The sequence below is a fragment of the Buteo buteo genome, unplaced genomic scaffold, assembly GCF_964188355.1.
Source record: "Buteo buteo unplaced genomic scaffold, bButBut1.hap1.1 HAP1_SCAFFOLD_559, whole genome shotgun sequence".
NCBI lineage: Eukaryota > Metazoa > Chordata > Aves > Accipitriformes > Accipitridae > Buteo > Buteo buteo.
The window spans coordinates 1-18,415 of NW_027439680.1; the positions used below are offsets into that span (position 1 = coordinate 1).

General features: G+C 64.2%; 2 protein-coding genes across 2 annotated transcripts; both read left to right on the plus strand.

Moving 5' to 3' along the window:
- Window positions 1-6: 6 nt before the first annotated feature.
- LOC142028530 (vasopressin V2 receptor-like) lies at window positions 7-1,943 on the plus strand. The gene is made up of 2 exons (XM_075022347.1): window positions 7-125; window positions 1,784-1,943. The coding sequence occupies exons 1-2, from the start codon at window positions 29-31 to the stop codon at window positions 1,927-1,929; spliced, it is 243 nt and encodes an 80-aa protein (XP_074878448.1). The 5' UTR covers window positions 7-28; the 3' UTR covers window positions 1,930-1,943.
- A 1,038-nt stretch (window positions 1,944-2,981) lies between these two features.
- Window positions 2,982-18,402, plus strand: SMC1A (structural maintenance of chromosomes 1A; the record flags this gene model as incomplete). The annotated part of the gene is made up of 24 exons (XM_075022348.1): window positions 2,982-3,157; window positions 4,107-4,295; window positions 4,394-4,506; window positions 5,310-5,513; window positions 5,595-5,833; window positions 5,908-6,166; window positions 6,238-6,378; window positions 6,458-6,540; window positions 7,108-7,315; window positions 7,431-7,616; window positions 8,327-8,506; window positions 8,598-8,744; window positions 9,222-9,359; window positions 9,601-9,717; window positions 9,822-9,928; window positions 10,677-10,818; window positions 10,899-11,044; window positions 12,048-12,201; window positions 12,308-12,418; window positions 13,108-13,264; window positions 15,505-15,659; window positions 16,693-16,844; window positions 16,966-17,035; window positions 18,185-18,402. Coding segments are annotated over exons 1-24 (3,725 nt in total), but the record flags the coding sequence as incomplete, so codon positions are not given.
- Window positions 18,403-18,415: the final 13 nt, after the last annotated feature.

Genomic DNA, 18,415 nt, shown 5'->3' on the forward strand with positions numbered 1-18,415 from the left:
GGGACGGGCGAGGGCCAAGAGTCACCGGATGGCCATGGTGGTCCTGGGGGTCTACGTGGGGTGTTGGGCCCCCTTCTTCTGCGCCCAGTTGTGGGCGGTTTGGGACCCTCGGGCGCCAGTGGAAGGTGAGGAGGAGGAGGGGGACACGTGTGGGGAGGTGGGGACGTGGGGACGTGGGGTTGGGGACGCCGGGATGGGGACACGGGGGTGGAGATGGGGACGTGGGGACGCGGGGACGGGGGGACAGGGGGACATGGAGACACGGGGATGGGGATGCGGGGACATGGGGGTGGAGATGGGGACGTGGAGATGGGGACGGGGGGACAGGGGGACACGGGGATGGGGACACAGGGATGGGGATGTGGGGACATGGGGGGAGAGATGGGGACGTGGGGTTGGGGATGTGGGGATGAGGGTGGGGACTTGGGGTTGGGGACGTGGGGACATGGGGATGTGGGGACATGGGGGTGGAGATGGGGGCATGGGGTTGGGGACGTGGGGTTGGGGACACAGGGATGGGGATGCGGGGACTTGGGGCTGGAGATGGGGACATGGGGACTTGGGGTTGGGGACATGGGGATGAGTTTGGGGACCTGGGGATGGGGACATGGGCGACATGGGGTTGGGGACGCCGGGATGGGGACATGGGGGTGGAGATGGGGACGTGGAGATGGGGACGGGGGGACACGGGGATGGGGATACAGGGATGGGGATGGGGACATGGGGATGAGGGTGGGGACTTGGGGTTGGGGGCAAGGGGACATGGGGATGGGGACACAGGGATGGGGATGCGGGGACTTGGGGCTGGAGATGGGGACATGGGGACTTGGGGATGGGGACAGTGGGATGGGGACTTGGGGGTGGACATGGGGACATGGAGATGGGGACATGGGGACGTGGGAACACGGGGACATGGGGACACGGGGATGGGGATACAGGGATGGGGATGTGGGGACATGGGGTTGGGGACATGGGGATGTGGGGACATGGGGATAGGGACATGGGGATGGGGACACGGGGATGAGGGTGGGGACTTGGGGCTGGAGATGGGGACGTGGGGATGGGGACATGGGGATGTGGGGATGGGGATGCGGGGACATGGGGGTGGAGATGGGGACATGGGGTTGGGACATGGGGATGGGGACGTGGGGATGGGGACGTGGGGATGGGGACGTGAGGACATGGGGACACAGGGACATGGGGCTGGAGATGAGGACATGGGGACATGGGGATGGGGACATGGGGGTGGGGACGTGGGGATGGGGGCAAGGGGACTTGGGGCTGGAGATGGGGACATGGGGACTTGGGGTTGGGGACAGGGGGACATGGGGACATGGGGATGGGGACACAAGGATGAGGGTGGGGACTTGGGGCTGGAGATGGGGACATGGGGATGGGGACGTGGGGATTTGGGGTTTGGGATACGGGGACATGGGGATGGGGACACGGGACATGGGGTTGGGGACATGGGGATGGGGACACAGGGATGGGGATGTGGGGACTTGGGGCTGGAGATGGGGACATGGGGACTTGGGGTTGGGGACAGTGGGAATGGGGACACGGGGGTGGAGATGGGGACGTGGGGACATGGGGACACGGGGATGGGGACATGGGGATGAGTTTGGGGACCGGGGGATGGGGACATGGGGACACAGGGGACATGGGGATGTGGGACTGGAGGCACAGCGCTGAGGACCTACGGCCGGGGACCTGGGGGACAAAGATGACCCCAAAGTGCCACCGAGTGCCAGCATGTCACCCCCCCCCCTTGTGTCCCCCCCAGGTCCTGCCTTCACCATCCTGATGCTGCTGGCCAGCCTGACGAGCTGCACCAACCCCTGGATCTACGCCGCCTTCAGCACCAGCCTCTCCCGCGCCATCGGCCGCATCCTGTGCCCCTGCCGACGGCCCCCGGACTCCCGGCCCTAACTGGGGGGGCTCGCACGGGGACGCACGGGGGGGGGTGGTGGTGGGTTGCACGAGGATGGAGAGCTCGTGGTGCAATGGGGGGCTCGCATGAGGATGCGTGGAGGGGTTTGCAGGAGGGTGGAGAGCTCGTGGTGCAACGGGGGAGCTCGCACGAGGGCGCACGGGGGGGCTCGCACGAGGGTCGAGAGGTCCTCGTGCGATGGGGGGCTCGCACGAGGGCGCATGGGGAGGGTCGCGCGAGGATCAAGAGCTCATGGTGCGAGGGGGGAGCTCGTGAGAGGACACGCGGGGGGTCTCGCGTGACGATCGAGAGCTCCTCGTGCGGGGGGGGCCTGCACGAGGACGTACGGGTGGGTTCGCACGAGGGCCGAGAGTTCATGGTGCAACGGGGGGGCTCGCACGAGGGTGCACGGCGGGCGGGGCGGGGGTTGCACGAGGATCGGGGCGCTCGTGTTGTGACGGGGGAGGGGAGATTTGCACGAGGGGCGGGGCTTGCACGAGTGGCACACGGCTGGCCCTTGTGCGAGGCCTCGTGCGAAGTCTCGTGCAAGGGCTTGCGGGGGGGGCCCACAGGGCGGGTAAAGGGGAGGGGACAAGGGGGGGGTCACCCCCCGCTTCTCTGTGCAAAACCAATCACCAATAAACCAGATTTTTGCCGACCCCCCCCCCCCAGTTTTGGGGCGCCCTTTGACCTTTAATGGCGTCCCCCCCGTTCCCACGGCGACGGGACGGCCCATTCCCTCCCTCCCCCCCCCCTTCCTCCCGCCTTGGTACGCTCCATGCAAATGAACCCCCTCAGCGCGCCCAATCGACCAGCGCGGTGGGCGGAGCCCGACATGCAAATCACTGGCCTATAGGGAAGCCGGAGGGGGCGGAGCGAAGGGGATGAGTGACGGCGGAGAGACCCTCTCGGCGAGGCGCGGCGCCCAGGCAACGCGCTGGCCTATGAACAGCGAGGGGGCGGGGAGAAGGGGAAGAGTGACGGCGGAGGGAGCCTATCAGCGAGGGCGCGGCGTCGTGTCCCTTCGCGGCTGCCGTAGCCGCCGCTTTTCCCGCCCTCCCGGCCGCCGTACCGGGCCCGTTCTCTCCGGTTCCCCCCCCCCCCCCGCCGCCGCCGTTATGGGTTTCCTCAAGCTCATCGAGATCGAGAACTTTAAATCCTACAAGGGCCGCCAGATCATCGGGCCTTTCCGACGCTTCACCGCCATCATCGGCCCTAACGGCTCCGGTGAGACCCGGGGGGGGGGGGGGGGTCAGGCCCCGCCGCTTTCCCGGGGGGGCTCTCAGGGTCCTTTCCCATGATGCACTGCGGGGGGGGGGGAATCCCAGAATTCCCTAGGATTCCCCCCATCCCATGACACCCCCCCCCATTCCCTGGGGTCCCCCCTGACCCCCCCCCCAAGCCTTGGGGTCCCCCCCCCAAACCTTGGGGTCCCCCCCCAAGCCTTGGGGTCCCCCCTTTTCCTTCTCCCATCCTAATCCAGGGGCGTCTCCCCCGTTTCCCCTTCCTCCAGCCTCACTTTCTCACCCCCCCCATTCCTTGGGGTCCTCCCTCACCCCCCCCCCTAAACCCTGGGATCCCCCCCTCACACCTTGGGGTCCTCCCTCACACCTTGGGGTCCCCCCCCTTCCTCCTCCCACCCTAATCCAGAGGGGGTCTCCCCCATTTCCCCTTCCTCCAGCCTCCCCCCCTCACTCCCTCCTATTCCTTGGGGTCCCCCCTCACCTTCTTCAAGCCTTGGGGACCCCCCTTTTCCTTTTCCCATCCTAATCCAGGCGGGTCTCCCCCATTTCCCCTTCCTCCAGCCTCCTCCCCTTAGTCTCTCCTATTCCTTGGGGTCCCCCCTCACCCTCTTCAAGCCTTGGGGTCCCCCCTCAAGCCTTGGGGTCCCCCCCTTTCCTCCTTCCAGCCTAATCCAGAGGGGATCTCTCCCATTTCCCCTTCCTCCAGCCTCCCCCCCTTACTCTCCCCTATTCCTTGGGGTCCCCCCTCAAGCCTTGGGTTACCCCCCTTTCCTCCTCCCACCCTAATCCAGAGGGGGTCTCCCCCATTCCCTCCAACTTTCCCCTCTGTCCCCCCCTCCCAAGCCCTGGGATCCTCCCCAAAACCTTGGGGTCCCCCCCCGACCCCCTTTTTTTAACATCATGCGTCCGTGTTACGTTCTCCCTCCCTGCAGGCAAATCCAACCTGATGGACGCCATCAGCTTCGTGCTGGGGGAGAAAACGAGCAACCTGCGGGTCAAAACCCTGCGGGATCTGATCCACGGCGCTCCGGTGGGAAAACCCGCCGCCAGCCGCGCCTTCGTGAGCATGGTCTACTCCGAGGAAGGCGCCGAAGATCGCACCTTCGCCCGCGTCATCGTGGGTACGAGGAGGGGATGTGTGGTTTTAAAAGGGGGGGGGGGAGGCGGCGGCGCACGCTTTGGGGGTGATTCTCTGACGCCCCGAAATTCCCCGGCGTAGGCAGCTCATCCGAGTATAAGATCAACAACCGGGTGGTGCAGCTCAGCGAATACAGCGAGGAGCTGGAGAAGTTGGGGATCCTCATCAAGGCCAGGAATTTCCTTGTTTTCCAGGTTTGGAGGGGGGAGCATGAAGTGGAGGGTTTTTTTGGGGGGGTAGATGTGGGTTTGGGGTGGGTTTTAGGGGTGTGTGTGGGTTCAGGGCGCTTTAGAGGGGGTTTTGGGGAGCTATGTGTGGGTTCAGGGGGAGTTGGGGGCAGCGTGGGTGGGTTCAAGGGGCTTTGGGGAGGGTTGGGGGGGTATGTGTGAGTTTGGGGGCTATGTGGGGGTTCAGGGGTTGTTTTGGGGGGGATATGTGGGGGTTCAGGGGGTGTTTTGGGGGGTATGTGTGGGTTTGGGGTGGTATGGGGGGGTCTGGGGGGGTAAATGTGGTTTTGGGGGGGGGCTATGTGTGGGCTCAGAGTGGAGGGCAGGGATTTAGAGGGGCCCCTTGCCAGGGTGGATAGTGCTGAGGGTGCTCCCAGGGGCTGTTCCCCACTTTTTGGCGGGGGGGGGGGCTCAGACTGCCATGAGATTTGGGGCGGGGGGATCATCCTCACGCTGCCACCCCCAACCACACAGGGCTCCCAGACCCTGTTCCCCATCTGGCAGCCCAAACCCCTGTGAGAATTTGGGGGATCTCCCCCATTCCCCCTCAACAGAGGGGGGGGGCCCAGACCCCTGTGAGTATTTGGGTGTCTTTGGGGGGGGGTGTCCATGCCCTACCACCCCCTTTACTCCATCCCCTGGCCGTGGAGGAGCCCCATGAGGATTTGCAGGGTCGTCTCCCTCATTCCCCCTCCACAGAGGGGAATACTCAGACCCCGCCGTGAGGTTTTGGGGAGCCTCCCCCCGCCCCGACACCCCCTCTTCCTCAGGGCGCCGTAGAATCCATCGCCATGAAGAACCCCAAGGAGCGGACGGCGTTGTTCGAGGAGATCAGTCGGTCGGGCGAGCTGGCGCAGGAGTACGACAAGCGGAAGAAAGAGATGGTGAAAGCGGAGGAGGACACTCAATTCAACTACCACCGCAAAAAAAACATCGCCGCCGAGCGCAAAGAAGCCAAGCAGGAGAAAGAAGAGGTTTGGGGGGGTGACATTGGGGGGTGCCCCCCATCAATGTCGCACCCCTTTGACGCTGTATTTCCCCCTCGTTCGCGTTAGGCGGATCGTTACCAGCGATTGAAGGACGAAGTGGTGCGGGCTCAAGTGCAGCTCCAGCTCTTCAAGCTTTATCACAACGAAGCGGAGATCGAGAAACTCAATAAGGAATTGGGTTTGAAAAACCGGGAGATCGATAAAGATAAGAAAAGGATGGATCGGGTGGAGGACGAGCTGAAGGATCGCAAGAAGGAGCTGGGCAAAATGATGAGGGAACAACAACAGATCGAGAAGGAGATCAAGTGAGGCACCCCAAAAATGGGGAAGGGGTTCAGTGAGGCGCTCCTACGGCTCCTCACCGTGTTATTTTTCGCAGGGAGAAGGATTCGGAGCTCAACCAGAAGCGTCCTCAGTACATCAAGGCGAAGGAAAACACCTCGCACAAGATTAAGAAGCTGGAAGCGGCCAAGAAATCGCTGCAGAACGCGCAGAAGCAGTACAAGAAGCGCAAGGGCGACATGGATGAGCTGGAGAAGGAGATGCTGTCGGTGGAAAAAGCGCGGCAAGAATTCGAGGAACGGATGGAAGAGGAGAGCCAGAGTCAAGGACGAGACCTGACATTGGAAGAGAATCAGGTAGGGCTTGTCCCAGCATCCCCGTGTAAATTTGGGGGCCCCCACCTCACCCCAGTTATCCCCCCCCTTAGGTGAAAAAATACCACCGGCTGAAGGAGGAGGCCAGCAAACGTGCCGCCACGTTGGCCCAAGAGCTGGAAAAGTTCAATCGGGATCAGAAAGCCGACCAAGATCGGCTGGATTTGGAGGAAAGGAAGAAGGTGGAGACTGAGGTGAGTCTGGGGAAACCCCCCAAACCCCCCCAGACCCCCCACGGCCGCCCCCTCAGCCCCCCTCACCTCTTGTCCCCAGGCCAAGATCAAGCAGAAGCTGCGTGAGATCGAGGAGAACCAGAAGCGCATCGAGAAGCTGGAGGAGTACATCGCCACCAGCAAGTGAGACCCTGTCCCCAAAGTGTCCCCGCTGTCCCCAGGGTGGCTCTTGGCCCTCTTTCCATGTCCCTGTGCCTCTGGGGTAGCCCCCCAAGTTGGTCCCACATCCCAATGTCCCTGTCCTTATGCCCCTGGGGCTGCCACTGAGGTGTCCCCCATCCCCGTGACCCCGTTTCTGTGTCCTTAAAGCAGTCCCTGGGGTGTCCCCTGTTCCCGTATCCCTGTCTCCATGCCCCTGGGGCAGTCCCCAAGGTGTTCCCCATCCCCCTGAGCCGTCCCTCATCCCCGTGCCCCTGTCCCCGAGCTCTCGGGGGTGACCACGACGTATCCCCTGTCCCCCTACCTGTGTCCCCGCTCCCCCAGAGCAGTCCCCGAGGTGATCTCTGTCCCTGTACCCTCATCCTCATGCCCTCAAGGCATTCCCAGTCCCCCTGGGGCAACCCCTGAGGTGCTCCCCATCCCTGTACCCCCCATCTCCGTGCCCCCGAGGCGTCCCTTGTTCCCAACCCCTCGTCCCCATGCCCTGGGGCAGCCCGTCAAATCCCCCGTCCCTTCCAATCCCCTCCCTAGACAATCTCTGGAAGAGCAGAAACGCCTGGAAGGAGAATTAACGGAAGAAGTAGAACTGGCTAAACGTCGCATCGATGAGATCAACAAAGAGCTGAACCAGGTGATGGAGCAACTCGGGGACGCTCGCATCGACCGGCAGGAGAGCAGCCGTCAGCAACGGAAAGCCGAAATCATGGACAGCATCAAACGCCTCTATCCCGGCTCCGTGGTGAGTCCGACACCCCCCGCCCCGAACCCCGCTCTGCCCCTTCCCCAACCCTTCAGCTCACCGTTCACCTCTTTTTCGTTTTTTTTTAATGTTTTAATTTTTGGCTTCTCTATAGTACGGCCGCCTCATCGACCTGTGCCAACCCACGCAGAAGAAATACCAGATCGCTGTGACCAAGGTGTTGGGGAAGAACATGGACGCCATCATCGTCGATTCAGAAAAAACGGGGCGCGATTGTATCCAGTACATCAAGGAGCAGCGGGGAGAACCCGAAACCTTCCTCCCCCTCGATTATCTGGAGGTGGAGTGCGGGGTCACCCCTCTTTTTGGGGTTGTGGGGCTCCCCAGGGACCCCGTGAGGCATCGGCGGGTGGGGATGGTGCGGGGATCCCTCGGGGACAAGGGTCTTTAGGGTTTGGGGGGCACCCATGGAACTTCTCAGGGTGTTTCCTGGGGTTTGGGGGGGCCCATTTAACCCCCCAGGGTCCTGCAAGGAGTTTGGGGGGGCCGCTTTCAACCCCTCAGGCTCCTCCTTAGGGGTTTGGGGGGGTCCCGTTTGACCTCTCAGGATCGTCCTAGAGGTGTCAGGGTTTTGGGGGACCCCATGTAACTTTGTGGGGCTCAGAGCCATCCCTGGGGTTTTGGGGGTCCCTGTTGAACCCCCTGGGACTTGTGGCCATCCCTGGGTTTTGGGGGTGCCCCCTTTAACCCCTCGGCACTGAGGATTCTCCCTGGGGTTTTGGGGGGCCCCCATTTAACCCCTTGAGGCTCAGAGCCTTCCCTGGGGTTTTGGGGGACTCCGTTTAAACCCACTGGGACTCATGGCCCTCCCTGGGGTTTTCGGGGTCCCCGTTTAACCCCTTGGGACCTGTGGCCTTCCCTGAGGTTTTCGGGGTTCCTTTTTAACCCCTTCAGGCTCAGAGCCCTCCCCAGGGTTTTGGGTGTCGGTATTGAATCCCGTGGGGCTTGTGGGATTTTGGGGGGCCGCCGCTGAACCCCCTCGGGCCGCAGGTGAAGCCGACGGACGAGAAGCTGCGGGAGCTGAAGGGGGCGAAGCTGGTGATCGACGTGATCCGGTACGAACCCCCCCACATCAAAAAAGCCCTTCAATACGCCTGCGGCAACGCCTTGGTCTGCGACAACGTGGAGGACGCCCGCCGCATCGCCTTCGGGGGACACCAGCGGCACAAAGTGGGGGTCCCTCCCTTCCCTTCCCCCACCTAACGAGGACCCAAGTATCCGGGCCGTTTACCCCACCCCCTTTTCTTCGTTATCTCCGCAGACGGTGGCGCTGGACGGGACCCTCTTCCAAAAATCGGGGGTGATTTCGGGGGGGGCCAGCGATCTGAAGGCCAAAGCGCGGCGCTGGGACGAGAAGGCGGTGGATAAGTTGAAGGAGAAGAAGGAACGGCTGACGGAGGAGCTCAAGGTTGGGGGGGCGGGCACGCGGACCCCCCTTCTCCCCTCCCAGGGGGGGGTCTCGCCTGCCCGCCAAAACCCCCTTTTCAGGTTTTAGGAATTCCCAAAGTCCCCGTGAACCCCCAAATTCCTTCCATCGGACCCTAAAGCTCCGTCTGTGCCTCCTGAGGCTCCTTTCGACCCTAAAACCGGCTCTTTGCCCTTTTTCCACGCACCACGCAGACCCCAAAACTTCTTCTTTTTCTTCTCCCCCCGCCCCTTTCCAAAACTACAACTTTTTCATCGCTTCCAACATTTTGGGGCTCCCTGTCCTAGGGACAAGGCTAAACCCCAAAACCAGGGTGTTACAGACCCCAAAACTAAGCACAGCTCCTCTTCACCAGCCATTGCGCGTCGGGGGATCCCCCAGGCAGGTGAATTCCCCCCCCACACCCCCTTTTTCACCCCCCTCACCCCCTTTTTCGCCCCCTTTTCCCCCCCCCCGTAGGAGCAGATGAAGGCAAAGCGGAAGGAAGCCGAACTACGCCAAGTCCAGTCCCAAGCCCACGGTCTCCAGATGCGACTCAAATATTCGCAGAGTGACCTGGAGCAGACGAAAACCCGTCACCTCGCCCTCAATCTCCAGGTACTGCTCACACGCCCACCCCGGGGGGGGCATTTTGGGGGGAATTACACCCTTTTTGGGCGCATTATGGGGGTGCTTTTAGCTGTTACAAGCTCTGAAGTGGCTGTTTCAGGGGTTTTACGGAGAGAATATGCTTTCTCCATGGGTGTTACTGAGTCTGTATGGGTCCAAAGGGGGGATTTTGGGGTGCAGGGGGGGGGTCCTTGGCATTCCCTGACCCCCGTTTCTGCCCCCCCCGCAGGAGAAGTCGAAGCTGGAGAGTGAATTGGCCAATTTTGGGCCTCGCATTAATGATATTAAAAGGATCATCCAGGGCCGGGAGCGGGAGATGAAGGACCTGAAGGAGAAGATGAACCAGGTGGGTGCTGGAGTTTTTGGGGGGACGCTTGTGGGGCACGAGGTGGGGGCCAGGGGTTTGGGGGAGCCCCTGTAGGGCTGACATTGCCCCCCCCCCCACCCAAGGTGGAGGATGAGGTGTTTGAGGAGTTTTGCCGTGAAATCGGCGTCAGGAACATCCGCGAGTTCGAGGAGGAGAAGGTCAAGAGACAGAATGAGATCGCCAAGAAAAGGTAAGGGGATCCCCAAAACCCATTGGGGGGGCACACCAAGACCCCCAGGGGACCCCCAAACCTGGGGGGGGCACCCCCAGGGGACCCTGTGGGGCAGCCCCTGGGCCCTTTGGCAGCCCCCCAACCACCGTGGGGCAGCCCCTGAAGCTATAGGGCAGAGCTTGGCCCCCCCCCAGAGCAGCTCGTGGGGCAGCCTCTGTCCCCCCGGGGTCCCCCCAAACACCGTGGGGCACCCCCTGATGCCATGGGGCAGCCTGTGGGGCAGCCTCTGTCCCCCCTGGCGTCCCCCCCAAACACCATGGGGCACCCCTTGATGCCATGGGGCAACTTGTGGGGCAGCCGCTGTCCCCCCTGGGGTCCCCCCAAACACTGTGGGGCACCCCCTGATGCCGTGGGGCAGCCTGTGGGGCAGCCGCTGTCCCCCCTGGCGTCCCCCCCAAACACCATGGGGCACCCCTTGATGCCATGGGGCAACTTGTGGGGCAGCCGCTGTCCCCCCTGGGTCCCCCAAACACCATGGGGCACCCCCTGATGCCGTGGGGCAACTTGTGGGGCAGCCGCTGTCCCCCCTGAGACCGTGGGGTGGTTGTTGTCCCCCTTGGGCACCCCCCCAACTCCATGGGGCAGAATCTGTTCCCCCAGGCAGCCCTTGGGGGTGGTCATCCCCCCCCCATGGGGGCTTCACCTCCCCTATTGGGACTTCTCCCCCCCCCCCATGATGTTGGGGACCCCCCCCCTCGCCCCTTAGGCTGGAATTCGAGAACCAGAAGACGCGCCTGGGCATCCAGCTGGATTTCGAGCGCAACCAGCTGCGGGAGGACCAGGAGAAGGTGCTGATGTGGGAGCAGGGCGTGCGGAAGGACGAGGCCGAGATCGAGAAGCTGAAAAAGGTCCGGATTGGGGTTTTGGGGGGGTGTGGCCGGGTGGGGTTCAGGGGGCGTGGCTTGCCCTGACGGGGCGGTGTCGGCAGGAGGAGCAGCGGCACATGAAGATCATCGACGAGACGATGGCGCAGCTGCAGGACCTGAAGAACCAGCACTTGGCCAAGAAGTCGGAGGTCAACGACAAGAACCACGAGATGGACGAGATCCGCAAGAAGCTGGGCGGGGCCAACAAGTGAGGGCGGGGCTGAGGGGGAGGGGTGGGGCCGGGGGGGTGGGGCCTGAGGGGGAGGGGGTGTGGGAAGGGAGTTAGGTGTGGTGGGTGGTTGGAAGGGGTGGGGCTAAGGAAAGGGGTGGGGCTAAGGAAAGGGTGCGGTCACGGGTGCAGGGTGGGGCCAAGAAACGGGGGTGGGGTCAAAATGCAAGGGAGGAGCCACAGCCCTGGGGGTGGAGCTTGCAAGCAGGGGTGGAGCCACAGCCCTGGGGGTGGAGCTTGCAAGGAGGGGTGGAGCTTGTAAGCAGGGGTGGAGCCACAGCCCTGGGGGTGGAGCTTGCAAGGAGGGGTGGAGCTTGTAAGCAGGGGTGGAGCCACAGCCCTTTGGGGTGGAGCCACAGCCCTGGGGGTGGAGCTTGCAAGCAGGGGTGGAGCCACAGCCCTGGGGGTGGAGCTTGCAAGGAGGGGTGGAGCTTGTAAGCAGGGGTGGGGCCACAGCCCTGGGGGTGGAGCCACAGCCCTGGGGGTGGAGCCACAGCCCTGGGGGTGGAGCTTGCAAGCAGGGGTGGAGCCACAGCCCTTTGGGGTGGAGCCACAGCCCCGGGGGTGGAGCTTGCAAGGAGGGGTGGAGCCACAGCCCTGGGGGTGGAGCCACAGCCCTGGGGGTGGAGCTTGCAAGCAGGGGTGGAGCTTGCAAGCAGGGGTGGAGCCACAGCCCTGGGGGTGGAGCTTGCAAGGAGGGGTAGAGCTTGTAAGCAGGGGTGGAGCCACAGCCCTTTGGGGTGGAGCCACAGCCCTGGGGGTGGAGCTTGCAAGCAGGGGTGGAGCCACAGCCCCGGGGGTGGAGCTTGCAAGCAGGGGTGGAGCCACAGCCCTTTGGGATCTAAAGGGGCTGCGGGTGCAGCTAGGGGTGCCCGGGCGGGGCTCGGGCTCAGTGGGCGGGGTTTGCGCTCTCTGGGCGGGGCTTGTGGGCTGGTGGGTGGGGCCAGCCGGGCCTGCCTCCCTCCCTCCCCCCCCCCCCCAGGGAGATGACGCACCTGCAGAAGGAGGTGACGGCCATCGAGACGAAGCTGGAGCAGAAGCGCAGCGACCGCCACAACCTGCTGCAGGCCTGCAAGATGCAGGACATCAAGCTGCCCCTCTCCAAGGGCACCATGGACGATATCAGCCAGGAGGAGGTGGGCACGGGAGGAGGACGGGGGGGGGGGGGGGGGCTGGAGACGGGACACGGGGGGCTCGGGGACCACCCTGACCCCCCCCCCCTTTGTCCTCCCCCCGTCCCAGGGCGGCCCGGCCGGGGAGGAACCGGTGAGCAGCTCCCAGCGCACCTCCAGCCTCTACGCCCGGGAGGCCCTGATCGAGATCGACTACAGCGACCTGCCCGAGGAGCTCAAGGTGTGCTGGCCCTTTAATGCTGGCCCCGCCCACTCCCCGGGGGCCCCTCCCACTCCCCTGGGGCCCTCCCACTCCCTTTAGACTCCTCCCACTGTTCCAGGCCCCCCCCATTCCCTTCAGGCCCCCCCATTCCCTTCAGGCCCCTCCTACTTCCCCAGGGTCCCTCCCACTCCCTTCAGGCCCCTCCCACTCCCTTCAGGCCCCTCCCACTCCCTTCAGGCCCCTCCCACTGTTCCAGGCCCCCTCCCACTCCTTAAAGCTCCACCCCTTTCCTCGCACTCCTCCCACTTATCCCCAAGGCCCCTCCCACCACCCCACCCCCATAAAACAGCGGCCCTGCCCCATACTAAACCCCACCCCTTCACCGAGCCCCACCCATTTCATTAGCATATCAAGCCCCACCCCCCTTCCGCCTTTCCCACTGACCTTACTGCCCACAAGGCGGGTCTCCACCCCAGTCGATAGCCCCACCCCAGTGCATGAGGCCACACCCCCTCACCTGAGGCCACGCCCCACCTAAGACCACACCCCCTTGCCCGAGGCCACACCCCCTTTCCCTAAGATACCCATAAGGGCCAACCCAGCTGAGCCACCCCCCGGGGGGTCCCCTGCCTTGCCCCGCCCTCTTCGAGGCCACACCCTCCCAGGCCCCGCCCCCCCCCCCTGACGCGAGGCCCCGCCCCCTCCAGGACGCGCAGGCGGAGGAGGAGATCCGGCAGGAGATGAACCAGCTGCAGCAGCGCCTGACGGAGCAGCAGAGCGTCCTGCAGCGCATCGCGGCCCCCAACATGAAAGCCATGGAAAAGCTGGAGAGCGTCCGGGATAAGTTCCAGGAGACCTCGGACGGTGGGGACGCGGCCGGGGCAGCGGGGACGCGGGGACGCCGGGAAGACACGGGGACGCGGGGATGCCGGGAAGACACGGGGATGCCGGGAAGACACGGGGACGCCGGGAAGACACGGGGACGCGGGGACGCCGGGAAGACACGGGGACGCGGGGACGCCGGGAAGACACGGGGACACGGGGACGCCGGGAAGACACGGGGACACGGGGACGCCGGGAAGACGCGGGGACAGCGGGAAGACACGGGGACACAGGGATGCTGGGAAGACACGGGGATGTGGGGACACCGGGAAGACACGGGGACGCTGGGAAGACACGGGGACGCGGGGATGCCGGGAAGACGCGGGGACAGCGGGAAGACACGGGGATGTGGGGACGCCGGGAAGACACGGGGATGTGGGGACGCCGGGAAGACACAGGGACACGGGGACACCGGGAAGACACGGAGACACCGGGAAAACACGGGGACGCGGGGACGCCAGGAAGACACAGGGACGTGGGGATGTCGGGAAGACACGGGGACGTGGGGACACCGGGAAGACACGGGGACACGGGGACGCCAGGAAGACACGGGGACACCGGGAAAACACGGGGACGCCAGGAAGACACGGGGATGCGGGGACGCCAGGAAGACATGGGGACACGGGGACGTCAGAGACGTAGGGACACCGGGAAGGTGTAGGGATGCGGGGACGCCGGGAAGACGCAGGGATGGCAGGAAGACGTGAGGATATGGGGACACCAGGAGGACGTGGGGATGCGGGGACGGCAGAGACGTAGGGACACTGGGAAGACGCAGGGACATGGGGACATCGGGAATACGTGGGGACACCGGGAAGATGTAAGGGTACAGGGACACCAGGAAGACACAAGGATGCCGGGAAGACATGGGGACACCAGGAAGACACAGGGACAGAAGGATGCCAGGAAGACAGGGGGACATGGGGACATGTGGATGCCAGGGATACTGGGAAGATGCAGGGACACGGGGACAGCAGGAAAACAGGGGGACATGGGGACAGCAGAAAGACGTATGGACACCAGGAAGACATGGAGATACCGGGAAGACACAGGGACATTGCGGGGGGATGCGGGGATGCCAGGAGAACAGGGGGACACCAGAGATGTAGGGACACCGGGAAAACCGGGGGACGTGGGGACACCAGGAAGACACAGGGACGTGGGGACACCAGGAAGACGTGGAGATACCGGGAAGACACAGGGACATTGCGGGGGGATGCCAGGAGGACAGGGGGACACCGGAGATGTAGGGACACCGGGGAGACGTAAGGACATGGGGACATCAGAGGGATGGGGACCCCAAGAAGGCACGAGGACATGGGGACACCAGAAATGTAGGGACACCGGGAAAACCAGGGGACGTGGGGACACCAGGAAGACACAGGGACGTGGGGACACCAGAAATGTAGGGACACCGGGAAAACGGGGGGACCTGGGGACACCAGGAAGACACAGGGACGTGGGGACACCAGGAAGACGTGGGACACACGGACACCAGGGACATGGGGGGACACAGGAGGGACATGGGGACACCAGAGATGTGGGGACACCAGAGATGTAGGGACACCGGGAAAACCGGGGGACGTGGGGACACGAGGAAGACACAAGGACATGGGGACACCAGAAATGTAGGGACACCGGGAAAACCGGGGGACATGGGGACACCAGAAATGTAGGGACACCGGGAAAACCGGGGGACATGGGGACACCAGAAAGACACAGGGACGTGGGGACACCAGGAAGATGTGGGACACACGGACACCAGGGACGTGGGGGGACACAGGAGGGACATGGGGACACCAGAGATGTAGGGACACCGGGAAAACCGGGGGACGTGGGGACACCAGGAAGACACAAGGACATGGGGACACCAGAAATGTAGGGACACCGGGAAAATGGGGGGACCTGGGGACCCCAAGAAGACACAAGGACATGGGGACACCAGGGACGTGGGGAGACACAGGAGGGACATGGGGACACCAGGGACGTGGGGACACCAGGGAGACGCGGTGGGGAGGGGGATACGAGACCACCAGGGAGATGTGGGACGGTGACACGGGGGACGACACGGGACGTGACCCCAAACCCTATTTTAAGGGAGCGGCACCAGACGTATCACGGGGCTGCCGGGCAGGGGGGTGTCCCCAACATCTCCCGGGTGTCCCCGAGGAAGTCCCCTGACCCCCCCCCTCATTTTTGCGTCCGCGTCCCCCCCCCCGCAGAGTTCGAGGCGGCGCGGAAGCGGGCGAAGAAGGCGAAGCAAGCCTTCGAGCAGATGAAGAAGGAACGCTTCGACCGCTTCAACGCCTGCTTCGAGTCCGTCGCCACCAACATCGACGAGATCTACAAGGCCCTTTCCCGCAACAGCAGCGCCCAGGTACGTCGCGCCCCTCGCACGAGGTCTCGCACGCTCGTCTCGGCCTCGCGCCGCGGTCTTGCACGGCCGCTCCTCTTGGACCTGGGCGGTTGTCCCGGCCTTGCGCGGTCGTCCCCTGGTCTCGCAGCAGGTCTTGCACGTTCGTCCCTGACCTTGCACGATCGTCCCTGACCTTGCACGGGGTTCCACGTGGCCGTCTTGGCCTTGCACGCTCGCTCTGAGCCTTGCACAAGGCTTTGCACGGCCACCCCAGCCTTGCGTGGTCGCCCTTGGTCTCGCACCAGGTCTTGCACGCTCACCCCCAGCCTTGCACGGGGCCTTATGTGGCCACCCCAGCCTTGCACGCTCACCTCTAGCCTTGCACGGGGCCTTATATGGCCACCCTAGCCTTGCACGGGGCCTTGCACGCTCACCTCTAGCCTTGCACGGGGCTTTGCACGCTCACCCCCAGCCTCCTGTGGTTCCTCTTGCAGCCACCCCAGCCTCACACCATCACCCTCAGCCTCGCACGGGGCCTTGCACGCTCATCCCTAGCCTTGCACGGGGCAGTATACAGCCACCCCAGCCTCACACCATCACCGTCAGCCTTGCACAGGGTCTTGCACGCTCACCCCCACTTTTGCACGGGGCCTTATATGGCCACCCCAGCCTTGCACGCTCACCTCTAGCCTTGCACGGGGCCTTATATGGCCACCCTAGCCTTGCACGCTCACCTCTAGCCTTGCACGGGGCCTTGCACGCTCACCCCCAGCCTCCTGCGGTTCCTCTTGCAGCCACCCCAGCCTCACACCATCACCCCCAGCCTCGCACGGGGCCTGATATTCCCACCCCAGCCTTGCACGCTCACCCCCAGCCTTGCACGCTCACCCCCAGCCCCCTCCCCGCTGCCTCTCCCCCCCCCCCCAGCCTCCCCCAGCCCCTATTTCCACAGGGGGAATGTCCGTGTCCCATCCCCGCAGGACGAGGGGGGGACCCCGTAGGATCGTCCCCGTGTCCCCAACGTGTCCCCCCCCCCCTTGACACCCCCCCCCAGGCTTTCCTGGGCCCCGAAAACCCCGAGGAGCCCTACCTGGACGGCATCAACTACAACTGCGTGGCCCCCGGCAAACGATTCCGCCCCATGGACAATCTCTCGGGGGGCGAGAAGACGGTGGCCGCCCTCGCCCTCCTCTTCGCCATCCACAGGTGGGGTGTCCCCGTCCCCCCCCCCCCAACTTTTCTGGGGTCCCCCCCCTTTCCTGGCATCCCGACCCCTTGTTGGGGGTCTCACCCCCGTTTTTTTTTTTTTTTATCCGCCCCCCCTCAGCTATAAACCAGCCCCGTTTTTCGTGCTGGATGAGATCGACGCGGCGCTGGACAACACCAACATCGGGAAGGTGGGGGTTTGCCCCCCCTGGGATTTTGGGGGACCCCCCCCCAGGGATTTTGAGGGGGACCCCCAGGGATTTTGGGGGACCCCCAGGGATTTTGGAGGGTTCTCCTAGGATTTTGGCGGGGCCCTCAGGGATTTTGAGGGAGGGCATCTGGGATTTTGGGGACCCCACTCTGGGGTTTTTGGGGATTTCTCAGGGATTTGGGGGGGGGTCCCAGGGGGTTGGGGGGCCCTGGGGCTTTGGGGGGGCTCCCAGGGGCTGGGGGGGGGGCTTCAGGGATTTGGGGGGGCTTCAGGGATTTGGGGGAGGCTCCCAAGGGGTGGGTGGGGGTCCCAGGGATTTTGGGGTGCTCCCAGGGGGTGGGGACCTGGGATTTTGGGGGGGGGTCCCCCCAAGGGGTTTGTGGGGGCAGGTCACGGGGGACGGGGCAGTTTTGAGGTGCCCCTGGGGGGGGGGGGGTCAGGGGGGCTTTTGGGGGGGGCGGTACTTTCCAGCTGCCCAGTCTTTGGGGGTTCAGGGGGTTTTGGGGGGGTCTCATGGGGTTTTGGGGGGCGGTTTTGGGGTTCACAGGGGTGGGTTTGGGTTCTCTGGGTCCATTTTTGGGGTCCCTGGGGGTGTTTTGGGGCCCCTGGGTCTGTTTTTAGAGTCTACACGCCCAATTTGGGGGTTCTCAGCTCCATTTTTGGGGTCACGGGGGGGGTTTGGAGTCCTTGGGTCCATTTTGGAGGTCAGCGGGGGGCTTGGGGGTCCCTGGGTGCAGTTTTGGGGTCCCTGCGTCCATTTTGGGGGTCACTGGGGGGGCTTGGGGATCCCTGGGTGCAGTTTTGAGGTCCCGGGGTCCATTTTGGGGGTCAACGGGGGGAATTTGGGGTCCCAGGGTCCATTTTTAGAGCCTCAGGTTGCAGCCTTGGGGTGTTTTGGGGGTCCCCTGCCCCATTTTGGGGGTCCCCTGCCCCATTTTGGGGTCCCTGGGTTCATCTGGGGGCTCCCCACATCCATTTTGGGGGTGTTCGACCTCCCCCAGCCCCACTTTTGCCCTCGACGGGCCGATTTTCGGTGCCCCAGGGTGGGGTTTCGGCACCTTTCCATCCCATTTTGGGGGTCCCCCATCCCATTTTGGGGGTCCCCAACCCATTTTGGGGGTGCCCGCAGGTGGCCAACTACATCAAGGAGCAATCGGCCGCCAACTTCCAGGCCATCGTCATCTCCCTCAAGGAAGAATTTTACACCAAAGCCCAGAGTCTCATCGGGGTCTACCCCGAGGTGGGTAAAATACCCCCCTGGGGGGGGCAAATACCCCCGGGGGGGGCAGAAATACCCCCCCAGTGGGATAAATACCCCCTTAGGGGGGCAGAAATACCCTTTGAGGGGTGGAAAATGCCC